Source organism: Typopeltis vanoorti, chromosome 21 (genome assembly GCF_054136105.1).
Source record: "Typopeltis vanoorti isolate ZY-2024b chromosome 21, IOZ_Tvanoo_1.0, whole genome shotgun sequence".
Taxonomy (NCBI): Eukaryota; Metazoa; Arthropoda; class Arachnida; order Uropygi; family Thelyphonidae; genus Typopeltis; species Typopeltis vanoorti.
Window position 1 is genome coordinate 88,338,162 of NC_143569.1, and position 18,806 is coordinate 88,356,967.

An 18,806-nucleotide genomic window follows, 5' to 3' on the forward strand; every position below is an offset into this window, starting at 1 on the left:
CTAAGACCCTCCCCCCCACACACACACGTGCGTGTGCACCTTCCCTGGAGGCCTCAGCAACTTGCACTCAAAGAGTACTAACAATTGGTTAACTGAACTGCCAATCTGTATATACTGTTATACTCATCAATTTATTGCATTTTTACCATATGCTAAATAAATAAGTAAATAACTGATACTGAGGAGAGTATTTTTAGAAAGAACAGAAAAAATAGGAGAAGAGGGCGTGCTGCTAATGATATTAGATTATTTGAATCCAGTTAGGACAGAGAGATCTGTGATCGCAATATTGGTAACAATTTTCCATGTAACAGTGAGTTTGTAAAGCATGGGTTTACTAAGGGAAGGGCATGTCTGAGTAACTTGCTGATTTTATTATTACTATTATTATTATTATTATTATGGGCTACTCCAAAGAGTCCTTAGATTCATCGAGGGAGGCCCTAAACATCATGTCAAGAACTATCCAACATTTGTGTAGTATCTATTATAATTTGCTTTGAACTTATTTACAGTCATGGTATCCACAACAAACTTTGGCAACCTATTCCACTCATTCACTACTCTCCAAGCAAAAAGGAACCTAGTTCTAACACCCTGGCTAACTACACTCTTACTCAGTTTCCAAGAATGACCCCTAATTCTCCTAATTCACCACCAGACCTGTTCTGAAAAATTTCCTCTGAATTAATCTGAAAAACCCCCTCAGTAATTTGTATGTTTCAATCATATCACCCCTTTTCCACCTATTAACAAGTTTGTTTCTGTAACCCACAAAGCTTCAACCTGTTCTCATAAGGTTCATTCCACAGACCTGCTACCATCTTGGTCACTCGCCTCTGGATCCTCTCCACCTCCTCATCACCAAGAAACCCTGCGAACCCTGATCTGATGGGGTCTCATCAAGGCTTGATAAAGAGGAACAATAACTTGCTTGTCTCTGCTAGTCAAAGTATTCTTCAGTAACCAAGTAATCTGATGAGATGCTTTAGCCACTTTTGCTATGTGGCCTCTAAACTTTAACTCCCTATCCACTAACACTCCCAAGTCTCTGGCTTCGTAAACTACCTGGAGTACAGTTCCACCAATGTGGTATACAGCTGGTAATCTTTTCACCTCAAAATGCATAAACTTACACTACGACATTAAACTGACAACCATTCTCCTTTGCCCAGTCTGCCAATCTTTCCAAATCATCCTGCAAAAGTTTGACAGTACTAACTATTGCTCTATCTAACTTTGCATCATTGGCAAATAACTGAATAGTCCTTCTCAGATCCTTTCCTACATTAACATACAAATTAAACAGCAGCAATCTTAGAGCAGAGCCCAGCAGCACACAACTAGTCACAGGCCTTCTTTTGGACTCTACTCCTGAATAAATTACTCTGTTATCTCTCCATCAACCACTCTTCTATCCATCTCACCAACCCTATATCCATCCCCATGTGCTGCAGTTTATCGATTACAATTCCATGTGGTATCCTGTCAGCTGCCTTTGCAAAGTTCAGCAGTATCACTGTAAACCCATTACCTTTATCCAACTCAGCTGTCATTGTATTATAAATCATTGGTAAGTTACTGAGGCATGACCTACCCTTCACAAAACCATTCTTCCCCTCCCCCATATACACCCATCTGTCCAAAAAGAAACCGAACTTTTCAAAAATAGATGAAACTAGTGGCGCCACCTGTTGTATCTTTTCGTTGTCAAAAGCGGCATCCTTCATTAGTGCTGTATCGACTGTTTATGCCATTTGTTTCATTAGAAGCCGAGTTATAGTGCCAAGAGTGACAGTGTGTTTTGATGAACAGCAGGAAAATGAATTTCAAACAGAGAGCTGCGATTGACTTTTGTGTTAAACTTAGTAAACGTTTTACTGAAACGCATCAAATGCTTCAAAAAAGCATATGGTAATGAATGCTTATCCTGTACTCAAGTTTACGAGTGGTTTAAGCAATTTCAAAGTGGTCCTGAGACGCTTAAGGACGACGAAAAACCGAGCCATCAGAAAACTAGACTGAGCTAGTTTTCGGATGGCTCGGTTAACAAAAAAAAAAACCCAAAATCATCCGTAAGATTGATTGATTGAAGATGAATTGGGGATTCCAAAATCAACTGTGCACAACATTTTGACCGAGAGCTTGGGCCTTTGTAAATTGAATTTGTGATTTGTTGACCGACGACCAAAAAATGTATCGAATTGAACACCGCAAGAACCTCCTTAAAACCGCTCATAAGGACTCAAACTTCCTTGAAACGATTGTTACTGGTGATGAAACGTGGTGTGTTGAGTATGAGCCTGAAACAAAGCGCCAGAGTGCTGAGTGGAGACCACCAGAAGAGGGGGCACAGGAAAAAAAAAGTCACTTGGAGAAGTCAAGCGACTTCTCTGATCCTGATTCCAAGGGCATTATCCACAAAGAATTCATTCCACCTGGCCAAAACTGTCAATCGTGACAGTTTTATGTCGAAGTTTTGAAGTGATTGATAGCAAGAATTCATTGTGTACGGCATGAATATCATGATGCAGGCAGCTGGTCACTTTTGCACGATTATGCACCATCTCATCGTTCGAACATTGTGAGACAGTTTTTGAGTAAAAACCAAGTTTGTGTTGGATCACCCGCTGTATTCACCTGATTTACCACCCTGCGACTTCTTTCTCTTCCCCAACTTCATTTATCGATGAAAGGAAAGCGATATGACACCTTTGAAAATGTTCAAGTGGCAGTAACCAAGACCCTCAACAGTATCCCAAAAACCGATATAAAAAACTCATTTAACAAATTAATTGACCATTCCAAACGCTGTATTGAACTGAGAGAGAGTATATATTGATTGAAATAAATTATTTGAATAATTATAATTGGCCTGTGTTTTATTTTCTACCAAAAGTTCGGTTTCTTTTTGGACAGAGGGTGTAGTATCCCATTATAATAACAGACAAGGGGGAAATGGATACACCATAATAGCAATGGACTTTGCTAAGGCTACTGACATGATGCAGAGTGGAAGGTTGTTGCATGAGTTGGATGATATGGGACTGGATTAAAAACTGATAGCCTAGATAAGAGAATGGTTCATTAACAGATATCAAATCAGATATCAAAAAGTGGTTTAGGGTGAGAGGTCGGGAGATCTGCAAGATTTAACATGACAAGTGGTAAACCACAGAGATTAGTCCTTGGTCCATTATTATTCAATATTTACATTAATGACATTGGAAAGAATCTGATAGGGGTTATGCACTTGTTGCTGATGATAGGCAGGTAATCAGGAATGAAAATAGCACTTGCAGAGTAATTTGAATAGGCTGAAATTGTGGGCATATGAAAGAGGCTATCAGCTCAATGTTGTGAATCTAAAGGTATGTATATTATTTCTGGGAAAACTCCCATGTTACTCCTCATTATAAACTATTATAATACAGCTATATTGCCTGCTTCAGTTTAGGAGTGCCCCTGTTTAAATGTCATTGGCTATTTACTCATGGGTTCTTAGGGCATTATGAGTGTAGATGTACTAAAAAGTATATGTAGCTTAAGGAATAGAAATTGCACATACCTTTTTCTTGGTGTTGTGGCTTTTCCTCTGTCTGCGATGTCGAGAACTGCAGAGTGTGTGTGTGGTGTGGAGGGGGGTAGGCAGTTTGGTAGAATAAGTTAGAAAAAACCCGGGTTTTTTTCGTAATATATAGAAACATATACTTTTATATAGGGTGGGGAAAAAGTGAAAGGGTTAATTTTTTAAAATAAGGAGGGGGAAGGGGAAAGGTGGTTGACGGGGTGTGGACCGTTTCGACTATTCGTGGTCATCATCGGAACATCTTTGGAACATCATCGGACCATCATCGGAACATCATCGGAACAAGATGTTCCGATGATGACCACGAATAGTCGAAACGGTCCACACCCCGTCAACCACCTTTCCCCTTCCCCCTCCTTATTTTAAAAAATTAACCCTTTCACTTTTTCCCCACCCTATATAAAAGTATATGTTTCTATATATTACGAAAAAAACCCGGGTTTTTTCTAACTTATTCTACCAAACTGCCTACCCCCCCCTCCACACCACACACACACTCTGCAGTTCTCGACATCGCAGACAGAGGAAAAGCCACAACACCGAGAAAAAGGTATGTGCAATTTCTATTCCTTAAGCTACATATACTTTTTAGTACATCTACACTCATAATGCCCTAAGAACCCATGAGTAAATAGCCAATGACATTTAAACAGGGGCACTCCTAAACTGAAGCAGGCAATATAGCTGTATTATAATAAAGGTATGTACTACTTTGGTGTGATGAGATATTTAATGGCATATTACATTGGAGTTTTAGCAGATGGAAAGTTGAAGTTTAGAAGCCATACAGAAAAGATTGTAATTATGACTCAAAGATAATTGCAATGCTGAAATAAACATTAACATGTAAGGATAAGGAAGTCACGTTGCTGCTTTACAAGGCCTCAATATACCTCACTGAACTATTGGGAATGATATAGTCTCCTGGTTTCTAAGATGATGCCGGTGTAGTGAGTAACATGCAAAGGAAAGTATTAAAGATGATATCAGAACTGTGTAATATAGATTATGAGGACAGATTGAAAATTTGTGGATTGTACACACACCAGCAAACAGGAAAGAGGGATGATACGATAGAGACCTACAAATTTATAAAAGGTTCATACCAGATACCAGTAGATGGAATTTTTAATTTTATGGCAGATGTGGAGAGAATGAGAGAGCATCCATGAAAGTTGAAAATAAATGCAGTCAAGAAAGAGATGAGAACTAGATTTTTCTCTCATATTGCATGATTAAAATGCATTGCCTTTTGGAGGTGGTAAGTGCAACCAGTGTGAATGAATTCAAGAAAAGGTATGACAGCTAGTGTAGGTGATATGTGACATTCTCTCAATGATCTCTGACTCCCTGGAGGTCTCTAGTAATACTTATCAGAGTCCCATGGCAACAATATACTCATCACAAAAGGTCCACTTTAAACATGTACCAGAAGATCTATCACACTTCTAGTGAAATTCAGACTGTAAGCACTCTCACGATACTCTCAGGCAATGCATTCTATGCATCCGCATATATGCATGAAAAAGAGAGAGAGGGAGGGAGAGAGAGAGACTACTCAATCTCTCACTCAATGCAACTAGTCAGAGTATATCTTCACTTTTACTGAAGTCAAGAATTATTTTAGATACTGTCATGATATAAAAATAAATTTTAAAAATTTCTGCTAATGCCTTTTATTCTCCAAGACTAATAGATGAGACTGTTTTAGCCTGAACTTTCTGAACCCTGAAGGCAAATCAATCTCCACCCTTAGCCATTATGGATGTGCTGGCCCAAGATTATCCATCATTCAAAGACATTAAACATTATAAGGCATCTGGGTAAGGGATTATAGCATACTATACAGAGAGTATGCCATGTCATAGTGCCTGAAATTGTAAGGTATCTGAAAGTGTAAGTGTTAGTTGATTTTCTTCACATGTGGGATTAAAACCTGAGATGATGCAAGAAAAATCCAACTTTCCCATGCCAAAAATTAACTAACTCAGGAACAAGCAGCCTAGAAAAAGTTTCTCTAGTTGATGACTAGAATTGAACTTAGAACAGTTTCTTCTTATAGCCTAGAGCTAGAAGCAAACCATATCCACTAGTAAAGTATTGTTGTCGTAATCATATAACATAGAATTATTGGCCAAGTTACAGACACATTTTTTGAATTAAAGTCCAAAAAATTTCAAATGCATAATAAATTCAGAATTTGTAGGAACTGAATTAGATACATATGATGAAGAAGATATTAAAGAAATATCTATGTGGCATATGAAGAAGGGAAAAATGTTTTTAAAGCTAAAGTAAGAATTATTCCCAGATCACAAGATTAAGCTTAAGTTGAAAACTAAGCAAAAATTTATAGTTTCAAACTTTTATTTGATAACTGATGGTTTTATCAAAAAGAAAGACAAAAGAGAATTATGCTATTTTGTTTTTCTCTTACCAAAATTGGAATGCAGTTGAAATAAATAATAAAACAGAGAAATTAATATTAAGCTCAGAAACTTACAAAAGAAACTATTTCATACCTAGCATTTATCCTGTCAATATCATGATAATTTTCAGCCTCCAGTTCTTGAGAAACTGCAACAACAGCTTGTACCCTCTCTTCATAGGCATAAATATCTGTCTCAATTGCTTCATGCTTCTTAGCAGCTGCTTCAACTGATGCTAGATCGAAGCCAAAGTTATCCTGAGATACAAGACGTTGATTTTCACTTAGCCATGTTTCTCTCATACCAGCTTTCCTGTCAAATCGTGCTGCTAACTGCTCCAGTTTTTCTTGCCTAAAAAGATTAAATTCATATTTACTAATGAATTATAACTATGTATAATTTTATTGTTTATATGTTAAAAATATAATTCAACTTTTCAAATTAATCAATATATACATTACCTCCAGTATTTCCATTTTATTCTTCTCTCTCTCTAAATTATTTCCTTATTTCCTTAAATCATTTATTTCCTTAAATATACTTTCTTCCTTCTTAATTACTCTCACACATAGATCCATACTTTACCATGCAGGCATTCAAAACAAATTTGATAGAATAGGGTGGTAATCCTCATAATCGAAGTGAACTATGTCAGTATAATGTGGATGTTCTTCTGGCCAGTTTACCTGTTTTGAGGGATGAAAAATCCAAGTTCCAAGGAGGAGAAAGAAACCCTTCAACCTCGTTATGAAACTGGCTAACTACATCAGGTGTTTTCAATCGTCATTTGATTGAAAACACCTGATGAAGGTTCATCATGTCATACACAGGATTTGAACTCGGGTCCTTCCACTCAAAGGGCTTATCTAAACCAACTGAGCAACAGCAGCCGCTGAATATACAAACGTTCAAAATTCCCCTTAATAGAATGATGAGAAAAGATAGCAAATAAATGCAATATTTTGAAATTTCTTTTTAATTTTAACTAATATTTTATATACAGATATATGCAAATCTATCTATTAGTCAAATCATTATTTTATATGATGACTTAACTAACAGCTAAATGTAGTCAAATACAAGCTAAATATCATGATTTAAATAAATCAGTGATATAATTATTAATGATATTAATAACAATGAATCAATTTTTATCAGTTATTAAAGTAATATTTAATTAACAGCTAATTGTTAAATTAGACTTAATACCTAAATCTATTGATAATTGATTCCAACTATCTATCATTCTTAACAATAATCAGGACACAATTTTAAAACCTTATTAATAAAAAAATACATGTAATTATCTGAAAATTAATTTTTTTTAAATAAAGAAAGGGAAAAACTAGATTTAGGCTTTCATTTATCTAACCTCTAACTAAAACATACGAACAATATTATTAACTCCACAATTTGAACCAAATTTCCAAGCATAAAATGGTATAAGATATAATTTAGTCTGTAAGTTAAAGATTCCAAACTCTTATTATTATATGCCATCTAGTCATTTCTGACTAATGATTGCAAACACAGGCATTTCTACTCAGTTTCTCATCTTTCTTTCAGCAGTTGTAATTTCATGTTGGTAAGTTACTTTATGTTGTCCATCCAATTTTTTGTCATCCCTTCTCATGCCCTCAACTTCCCCAACAAAATTGCTTCTTCCACTGTATTCATATGCTCACATAATATGTCCACAATACAACAACTTCCTTTCAGCAATCAATACTGATAAGGAGCATTCTATCTTTATATTCTCTAAATTCTTCTTATTAGGTTTTTTTTTTCCCCTAGTCCATAGGAATCTTAATTATTTCTTTCTCATCCATAATTAAAATGAATCAATTCATTTTCAGTCTTTAACCACTAGTTTAACAATTCTAACTTTCTGTCTGATTATAAAGCCTATACATTGACTATTCATAGCTGTATTTTTAAGGAAATTACAATATAAATCAATACATGGGGATACAAAAGTCACACATATCATAAAATAAACTTGAATTTTTCAATATTAGTGAAAAACTTTATAGAACTAAATTGCTACAAACAAAGCTTATAATCATATCTTTACAATGGCAAAAATAAATAACATTATTAAAGCAAATGTTCAAAATGGTCACCTTGTTCTTGAACATAGGCACATGATCTTTTTACTAAATTGGAGGCAACTCTTCAAAGCATGGAATTACTGACTGCTCGTGATCTTCAGTTTATCGATTGTGTAAGGATTATTTTTATACACCTTACCTTTCAGGTAACCCCATAAGAAGAAATCTGGAGGTGACAAATCTGGCAACAACAAATCTGGTCCTTTAGAAATCGGTTTGTCACTAAAAAAATCTTGCAAAAATTATATTGTTTCATTTGATGTATGGCAAGTGTCACTGTCCTATTGAAACAGCAATCACATTCTTCAATCTCAAGGAGAGCCACAAACTGGGTGATGCCTTGGTACAGTACCCTATTCAATGTCGTCTCAGGGAAAATAGGTCCAACAATATGACAACATAATACTACACACCACAATCTAATTTTCAGAGAATGCAAGGGTGTTTCATGGAAAACATGAGGATTTTTCAATGATCTAATTCTGTTATTTTAGCTATTGAAGTATTCACTTAGGTGGAACCATGCTTCATCACTGAAGAAAACATTGTCCAGCTTGTGAACTCCATTTTCTTCAACAAATGATTGAAACCATCTACAGTACACAACAAATTTTTCCTTACTCAGTAGCTTCGATTTCTGAACTGAGTGAACATGGTATGGACAAAGCTTTAATTGTTTGCTGACTCTCTAAGTACTGCCATATGACATACGTGCAGAGAGTTTTCCAAGACTCTTTAAAGGCGGACATTGCAATATGTTATGTACTGCAGTCAGTCTCAGTCAAAATGGAAGGTCATCCAGCTGTATCGCCTTCTTCCGGAAGGTGAAGCACTTCTTCACTTTCTGTTGCCAACATATAATCTGTCTTGATTTCTATATTCTTTGTTGGTTAAGTAGATGTGTACAATATCTTCTTTGATATTGTGGAGCATAAGTGTTTGTAAAACAGAAACTGCTCCTGACACAAGACTACAACATCCCTTCTCCTTCTTGAGTACTGAATTAAAATAAAAATATAATTTCTTGTCATTCCTCAATACTAAACCAAGTTTAGGATTGAGGAATGACAAGAAATTATATTTTTATTTTAATCCAATACCCAAGCATCAGAATAAGTGTGAAGTAACTTCATGATTAGCCTATTTGTATATAAAGGATGTTGACTTTACATCATTTGCCTTAGTATCCGATAATACAAAAAACATTATGGGAAGGACCACTATCCAGACCATGATAAATTTAGTTTAATCCTTTATCCCAGTTAGAGCAAACAAAGTTTGCGCCTGAAAATATCTTCAGGACTGAATTGCCTGGTGTTGTACTACTTACCCAGGTAAGATAGTACAACACTATATTCACTCCTGAAGATATTTTCAGGTGCAAACTTTGTTTGCTCTCACTGGGATAAAGGATTAGACTAAATTTATCATAGTCTAACCTAGTGGAAATAAACTTTTACTATCCAGACCAGTTTTGACCTTTATTAAAGTCTCATCAGTGGAAGCCAGACCCAAGAAGATACCGAGGTTAAATCAATGCAGAAATCATATATTTTCTATATCCTCCATAAAAATGACTCCATCTCTTATCCAGTGTATCACCTGATTATTAAATACTCTGGATAAGAGATGGCTATGAAAAGTTCTCCATCTTGGTTACAATATATATTATACCTGACAAGAAATTCTATTGTTCATCTCAGCACCCAATGTACTCAGTACTCAGAAGCATGAAGTAACTTCACAACTAGTCTACTTTTATATAGAGAGTGGCTCCCACTGATGAGACCTCATTATAGGTTTAAACCAGTCTGAGTTATTGGATACTAAGGCAACTGACATGAATTCAACAATCTCTATATGCAAGCAGTCTAGTCATGAAAACGATTCACAAGATCCTCCATAAAAATGACTCCAAAAATGACATTAAAAACGAAACAAGATTATAATAATGCCATAGCCATACCCTACATTAGCAGAATTTCAGAAAAAATAGATAGAACACTACTTAAATACAAAACATTAAGACTACCTTCAGACCCCAGACAAAATTAAGAAATTTACTTAGCTCTTCCAAAGATCCTCATCCATACCTGGCCTACCCAGTTTACAAAATTCAATGTACCTGTAACCTACCTTACACAGGGGGAAACAGGATGCACCATCCCAATCACATTTTGTGTTCATCTGAAAAGATGAACCCAAATGACACATTAAATACCTCCACTATGGTAAAACAGGCCTATCAGACCATGTACTCGAACCATATCACAGAATTGACTGGAAAGGCACCAAGTCCCTACAGCACACCAAAACCTGGTTTGAAAGAAGCTTGTGAAATACCTGAAACATTATCCAAACTTGAACAAAGATGGACTAATCATCCCAAGAATGTGGAGGACCTATCTGCAATCTGTATAGCAACAAAAACAACCCCGAACAGAAGAAAATTTCAATATGAGAGGACTTTAGAAATGTTTAATGTAGTTCTGTTTATATATATTTTTTTAAATTTTTATATATTTTTTTATTTTATTTTATTTTATTTTATTTTATTTTATTTATTTAATTTTTTTTTATTTATTTAATTTTTTTTTAATATTTTATTTATTTATTTCTTCCCACAAGAGGTCAGGCTAGGTTAAATAATTAACAAGCATATAGATTTATCTTACTTTGGTATAGTGCAGTGTCACTTAGCTTGTATCTTATATATATATGTATTTTTCTTGATGATGACCTCAATACAGAAGTCAAAACGTCCAATGTTACTTTTGTAATTAAGTAATTATTCTAGCACGTGTGTTGTGTCTCCATTAATTCTTCACTATGAATGCTGCCTACCGTGTAACCATAAAAGAAAGAAAGAAAGAATGGCTTGTTTCAAGTGACTTTTTCTGACTCCACATTGGAAGAATGACAGAAGACTGTACAGTCTTCTGTCATTCTTCAGACTGAAGACATCTTCAGTCTTCTGTGATATTGATTGTCCCTGACAGCAATAGCATGACATTTAACTTTGAGAGACTGTCTTCTCTTAGATAAAGGGCTGAAAGAGAGAGAGAGAGAGAGGAGATTCAAATGAGAATCAGAAGATTCAATATACATTAAAAATAGACGTTTCCTCTATTTTTAACATATGGTCAGTGTTGTGTAGATCTTTAAATATACTGAACTTCTAAGCTGTGTTATATTCTTTTTCCATGTATTCACTCACATTTTTTAAAAACAACTCTAAACTGATGTTTCCAGTCTAATAAAACGAGTGAATGCTGAATGATTTTTACAGAAGAAAACCGCATCGCAGAAAAAAGTTTGCTGCTCTCCATAATCATCATCAGTGGCTCTAAAAGGCACTTAAGTATCCATAACCTTCTCAGCATCCTTGGATTTCTAACAGTAATTGGAGGATAAAGTAGTTAGCCTATGTCTATAAGTATTATTTTGTCTGTAAATTGTGTGTGTACTACTGGCCAGTTTGGCTGGTTGCGGGATGAAAAACAGAAGTTTCTGGCAGGAAAAACTCTGCTACTTCTGTATGAGACCAGCTGACTCACCTCCAGTTGAAAAGACCTGATAAAAGCTCTTCACATTCTGGGTTTGAATCATGTCCTAGATAGGATTCAAACTCACATCTTTCCAAACAAATGGCTTCTTCTATACAGACTGAGCTATGAAGGCTCTTTGCTCTCCAGAAACTATAAAGACAAGAATTAACCATTTTTCTCTAAATTTTGAAAAATCAGCTGGTTAGTGTTATTGGATATGATTTATTGGAATTTCTGGATCCTTTCCAGGCTTTGGAAAGCCAATCATGATGGCCCTTTGCTGAGTATCCAGAAATCCATCCTCACAAAAGATTCTATAGTAGAGGCATTGCAGGTGATGCAAGGAACATGGTTATATATATATATATTTGAACATCTGATAACCAATTCTCAGCATCAAAGATGCCTGGTGTAACTTCTGAATACTCTTTGCCAAATATCCAGAAATCCATCCTCACAAAAGATTCTATATTAGAAGCAGGGCAGATGATTCATAGAACATGGTTATATATATCTGAACATCTGATAACCACTTGCTCAACATCAAATATATTGTTTTTCTGCTGCTTTTTATGGAGGGAATTCATGGGAGTAAAAACATGTTGTGTTCTAGCAAAGCTGAGATGGCCTGCAAATGCATAATTACTGATCCTTTTTGGATCAGTAATTATGCATACACTGTGTTCCAAGACTAGAAATAAGTGGGTTGCATATCTGTCCTTCATTTTCTGGATATTGTTCTACACTGTGTTAGTGATTATCTATTTGTATCATGCTTGAGCATGAATATAGAATACATTTGACAGTATTATGATTCTTACTGTATCTGCAAAAGACATCCCAAAATTTGTTTTGAACTTTCTTGGCTGTGCATCATTGAGCAATGTTTTTGGCACAGAAGTTGTAGCAGCTTATATAATGCCTCTACAGTGCAGTTCACTGCTTTACTGATAGAAGACCAGCTGACTGTTGCAGAATCAAATTCCACTCAGGATGAATATACATTCAGTCAACCCACTAGTTAACAGGTTTGACGGGCATCCAGGACACTAGTCTTGCAAAAGCAGTGCCTGCAGGCCACAAGAATCCCTTTCCTGGAAGTTCGCCAGTTGCACCATATGACAAATATAATGAGAGCATGTTAGATTCCAGTGATGATGGTCTGGAGAATCATCATCAACGATGGATCCAATGCCCGTAGGTGACTGATGCCATCTTGATACGATTCTTCCATTGCATTCTATTTTGTGTTTTGTGCAAGATGACTCAGTTTGTGTATAGCGTTTCCTCACCATTTGATAATATCATCTCCCCGTTCTCTGTTTGGTCCTCCTTTTTTGTTTCTTTCCTTCAATCATCCCAAACAGCAGCATTTTTATTTTCCTCTCATTGTTCATTCTACATATATGGCCAAAGAGACATAGTTTCCTTTTGATTATTTTCTGGATTAGGTTTTCTTTTGGTTGTATTCGTCTGTAAATTTCCTCATTGTTCACTTTCTGGATCCAGCTTATTCTCAAGATCTTTCTATAGCACTTCCCCTCAAATGCTAATATCCTCCTTTCAGACTCTCTCAGGAGTACCCAGGCCTCACATCCATAGAGCATGCTGCTGAAGATTCAGGTTTCTACAATGCACAGTTTAGTTTGCATCTTTATAGCTTGGCTCTTCCATATTTTGTCCATGGCTTTTAAAATAGCTGTTGCTCTGGCTATTCTAATTTTCATCTCTTTTTTGGGGTCCAAGTGATGCGTCATGTGGCATCCAAGATATGTGAAGTGTTCCACATTTTCCAGTTGAAATCTATCTATCGTAACTCTGTTCAGTAACTCCTGTTGTCCGAATATCATTGTTTTAGTTTTTTCAAAGTCGGCATTTAGTCCATATCTTTTTCCTTCTGTGTATAGTGTTTGCAATGTTCCAGCCTTGCTATATCTTCTTCAATCAGGACGATGTCATCTGCAAAGCAAAGGTAGTTTATTCTCACGTCATTTATTGAAATGTCTCACACGTTCTTCTTTAATCTTATCTAGTGTTCTTCCTAGATGTGTGATGAAGATGATTGGTGATATTGGGTCCCCTTGTCTTGTGCCTTGACTAGTGGCAAACCAATCTTCTGTCTCACCTGCTATTCTGATTTTTGCTTGTGCTTGACTGTTTATATCTTTCAGCAGGCGGATCAATTTATTGTCTATACCATAGGATTCCAAGACAGCCCATGTTATATTTTGGTCAATATTATCAAATGCTTTTTGGAAGTCCATGACACAACAGTATATCTTTTTGTATTTTCTTCGAGCTTTCTCTGCTATTAGTCTTAGTGCAAGTATTTGTTGAACTATACTTCGATCTTTTCGAAATCCAGCTTGCTCATCAGGAATATGTGCCTCCATATGACCCTTCAGGCGTTCTGTTAGTATTTTCATCAGCACTTTGCCAAGATGACTCATTAATGCAATAGTTCTGTAATTGGTGCATTCTAAAGCACTGCCTTTCTTATGAATAACAACCAAGACAGATTTTTTCCACTCTTCAGAGGCATACTCTGATCTCCATATTTCATTGCATAGCTTATGCATTTCTTTTACAAATGATTCTCCCCCATATTATAGCATCTTACCTATTATGTTGTCATCTCCACACCTCCTCTTCCAAGATGTCATTTAAAAGATCTCTGCTGGTGGAGATATTGCTTTTAGTTCTTTGATTACTTCTGTTGACAGTAATATCATTTACTATTCAGTTGATTTTTATATAGTTCGTTGCAATATCTTGTCCATCTGTGTATGATTTCTGTCTTGTCCATCAATACTTTACCATCTTCATTTTTGACTGTCACTGATCTTGTTTGCTACTTCCTATTGACATTTCTTATAATAATAAGTTTAGTTTAATCCTTTATCCAAGTGTGAGCAAACAAAGTTTGCGCCTGAAAGTATCTTCAGGACTGGGGTAAGGTAGTGCAACACCAGGCTACTCATTGCAAAGGTGGAGAACGCTCTCATCACTCCTATCTCAGTATCTTCCATAATGCAAAGCACATCTCCTTGTGGATATGTGTAATGCTATGCATTAAGGCAAGGGGGGGGGCCACTACCCATACCAGTTTCGACCTTTATTGAGGTCTCGTCAGTGGGAGCCAGAATCTTGCAACCATTATTCTTTCACTAACTGGTTTGTATCCTATCATTGCCTGACAGGCCTTGTTACTTAGCAGGAAACCTCTGCCTGCTTCATGCTTACTTTCATTTCCTGACCAGAGAACTCTTCCACCATTTGATTCTCCTGACAATGTCCATCTCATTTCTGAAATACCCAATATATCACATCTGTATTTCTTCATTTCTTCTTGAAGCAACTGCAATTTTCCAGTTGCCCAGAGTGTACGGGCATTCCATGTACCAATCGATATTCCATCCTTTACAGGCCTGAGTTTGATTTTTTTGTCTTTGTTTTCAGTAACTGATTTTTCGATCCAACCCTGATTACTCGATTGGGGACGCGGACCTTGTTTGACTGGGCGACGTCCGAGCCGGCATGAGTCTGGAGAATAGGAACTTAGAATGCAAGACAAGTAGAATGAAAAATATGAGAATAAACATATATAAAGAGAGGAAGAACAAAAAGGAGCCTGCAACATCACTGAGAAGTCCCTTCCACCATGAGGAGATGACTTATATTGATTAATATTGATCAATATTTAATAAGTTCAATAAAAAGGTATAAATTTTAAAAATATATCTAACTGTTATTAAAATTTAAATGTAAATTCTTTTGATGATAGAAAAGTATGTAATAACAAGCAAAAATCTATCCAAAAAAGACTCCAGTATTTTCTTTGGAGGGTGAATAAAAACACCTCAAGATTACCCTTTTCTATAAACCATGATGAGAAGGGTGGGGAAAGAAATGGAAGATAATTTGATATATTCAGATAATACTGATATATTTGATATATTCAAATAGTACTTAATTCAATTATTTGTGACATAACTATATATTAATTTTAAATAGTAAATCTAAAGTATTAGTAGTAATAGACATAAAAATATCCTTGAAATGTTAAATAAATTCGTACCTAATTAATTCCTCACGTAAAGCTAATTCTCGTTCATGTTCTGCTTTCTCCAATCTCTCCCAAGCTCGGTTGATGTCTGAAATCATTTTTCCTTCTTTTGGGAAATATGGTTTCTGGTTGTTGGCACGCATTTTACTTTGGAGGGTGAACAAAAGCACCTCAAGATTACCCTTTTCTATAAACCTAGATGAGAAGGGTGGGGAAAGAAAAAGAAAATAATTTGATATATTCAGATCAATAACATTATTAATAATAAATTATATATATATTTATATACATAACAGAGATTTAGCCTCTACTTACACTGTACAATCTATATTATCTACTAAATTAAGATTGTCACATGATTGTTGCCAACCTATGTGACTTTTAGCATATCTACTCCAGGTTGCAGGCTCAAATCCCAGTGTGGTTGTGCAACTGCCTTTAAGCAGGATGAATTTAATCACCTACTGTGAGATCACCACCCTGATTATTTGAGATTTTATATTTCTAACTTCGCACTGAAACAACGCTGCATACTTACTATGGTCCCACATGTAGGAATAGAAGAGGCCTATGATGCAACAATATCCTGTGCTATCCAACTCCAAACCTGGAGATTCAAAAAGCTCATTCTTTGGTAAGTCCTTCATGATGCCAGTGTGGCCTGCAAGGTACTTAAAACAAAAAAAAAAAAAAAAAAAAAAAAAAAGTATCTTGAAATCAGCCAGAAGAGAGAGTCCAATTCCATATAACACTGTTGACTCCATACACCTTTAAAAGATATAGTTATACAGATACAGTTGGCAAAAGGTGTCACAACTTATTATTAAAATTCTCTGGTTACAGACAAGTTGATGAAAGTTTTTTCACTTGGCTATGCTATATTTGGTTTTTATCAATTTGGATAAAACCAAATTTTATCCAAATCGATAAAAATTTGGATAAAACAGATTATTTGGATTAAACCAATTATATATTTAGTTTAATCCTTTATCCAAGTGATAAAGGATTAAACCAAATCCTTTGTTTGCACCTGAAGTATTTTCAGGACTGAGGCAACTCAATCTTTGATTCGTCAAGGTATTTTTCAACAACCAAGTGAGCTGATGAGCTGATTTAGCTATTTTTGCAATGTGCCCCCTAAACTTCATCTCCCTATCCACCAACACTCCCAAGTCCCTGGCCTCATCAATCTCTTGGAGTACAGTTCCACTAATGTGGTATACTGCTGCTAATTTTTTCACTCCAAAATGCATAACCTTACATTTTGTCACATTAAATTGACATCCATTCTCCTTAGCTCAGAACTCCAATCTATCTAAGTCATCCTGCAAGACTTTGACATCTTCTGCATTCACTATCGCCCTACCCAACTTTGCATCATCAGCGAACAAATGAACTGTTCCACTTAGATCCTTCCCTATATCGTTAATGAACAGATTAAACAGCAGTGGTCCAAGAACAGAACCCTGCGGCACACCACTTGTCACAGGCAGTCTTTTGGACTCTACTCCTGAATAAACTACTCTTTGATATCTCTCCATCAACCACCCACCTATCCATCTCACCAAACCTATATCCATTCCCATATGTTGTAGTTTATGGATTAGAATTCCATGTGGTATCCTGTCAAACGCTTTTGCCAGGTCCAGCAGTATCACTGTAAACCCATTTCCCTTATCCAGTTCTGCCGTCACCTTGTTATAAAACTTGAGCAAGTTACTGAGGCATGATCTATCCTTCACAAAGCCATGCTGTCCCCTGTACAGTATCTCATTTTCATCAATCCATTCCTGTATTTTTCCCTTGACTACTTTCTCCAAGACCTTGACAACGACTCCTGATATGCTGATGGGTCTGTAATTTGCCACCATAGCCTTGGATCCTCCTTTATGCAGTGAAACTATTTTCCCCTCTTTCCACGCCTTCGGGACTAAACCAGACCCGAGACTCAGACTAAACAACATGGTCAAGGGAACTGATAATTCCTTAGCCGCTTCACGCAAGACCCGTGCCGGTATACCATCCAATCCCACAGATGTATTCACATTAAGGTTCTGTAATAGACTATTCACCTCCACTTCATTCATCACAATTCCCATACAAACTAATGGTTCCTTCATTTTTTCAATGTCACCACCTGGATGATATACTTTTGCAATATAGTAACTAGTCGATATAGTAACTCCACTATATCGACTAGTTCAGTGACCTCCTTACCATCGACATTCCTTAAAATCATTTTGCCATGTACAGTTTTTTCCTTGCTTGCAGCATATTGAAAGAATTGTTTGGGATTCTCTTTTGCTTGCATAGCTAGTTTCCTTTCATAATCGGCTTTTGCTGTTTTTACCACACTCATTACCCTTCTGGCGTGCAATTTATACCGTTCGTGTTCCTGCAGGTCACCCCTTTCTTTAGAATTCCCTCCACAGTTGTTTCTTTTTTTGCAGCTCAAGCTTAATGGTGTTATTCATCCATTTAACCCCTACTTGTTTTACTATTTGGACCCTAGAAAATACAAACCATAACCTCCTGTAAATGCTCCTTGACCACTTCAAATGCTCTATCGACGTCCAGCCCTTGCAGTTGTACATGCCATGGCACTGAACCAAGCAATCTCCTAAGCTTGTCAAACTTGCCAGCATTGTAATTCCACATATACCCTGTCTTAATCAAAAGATTCCACATCTTTAGCCACCTCCCAGGTCAAGACCTTATGATTACTCTCACCAATAGGTGGCAACATGGTCATATTCATTACAATCAAATTGTGAGATGCTATTACCAGGTTAAGCACTCTCACACCCCTAGTATTTTCAATTACATGCTGTCTCAGATAGTTATCCCTTAATAATTGAATAAAATCATCCATTTCCTTCCTCACATGTGTCCTCTCCTCCTTCCAATCAATGTTGCCATAGTTGAAATTCCCCATAATAATTACCCTCCTTCCACTCATACCTCTGTACCGAGCCCTGATAAGACCTCATCTCGATTACTGTGCCCAGATTTGGTCACCTCGGTTCCTTCTTGATGGGGAGGAGGTGGAGAGGAGCCAGAGGT

The 18,806-nt window shown here is 36.3% G+C and overlaps 1 protein-coding gene across 7 annotated transcripts in view; it reads right to left on the reverse strand.

The window, feature by feature from the left end:
- Positions 1-18,806, reverse strand: part of LOC150095089 (spectrin beta chain-like) — a 577,773-nt gene that overhangs the window by 350,845 nt on the left and 208,122 nt on the right. For all 7 annotated transcript variants that reach the window (XM_090411296.1, XM_090411299.1, XM_090411298.1 and 4 more), the window contains exons 9-10: positions 15,756-15,938; positions 6,112-6,369 (exon numbers count right to left, since the gene is read on the reverse strand). In XM_090411296.1, coding sequence (XP_090267422.1) covers positions 6,112-6,369; positions 15,756-15,938 — 441 coding nt within the window. The remainder of the gene's footprint in view (positions 1-6,111; positions 6,370-15,755; positions 15,939-18,806) is intronic.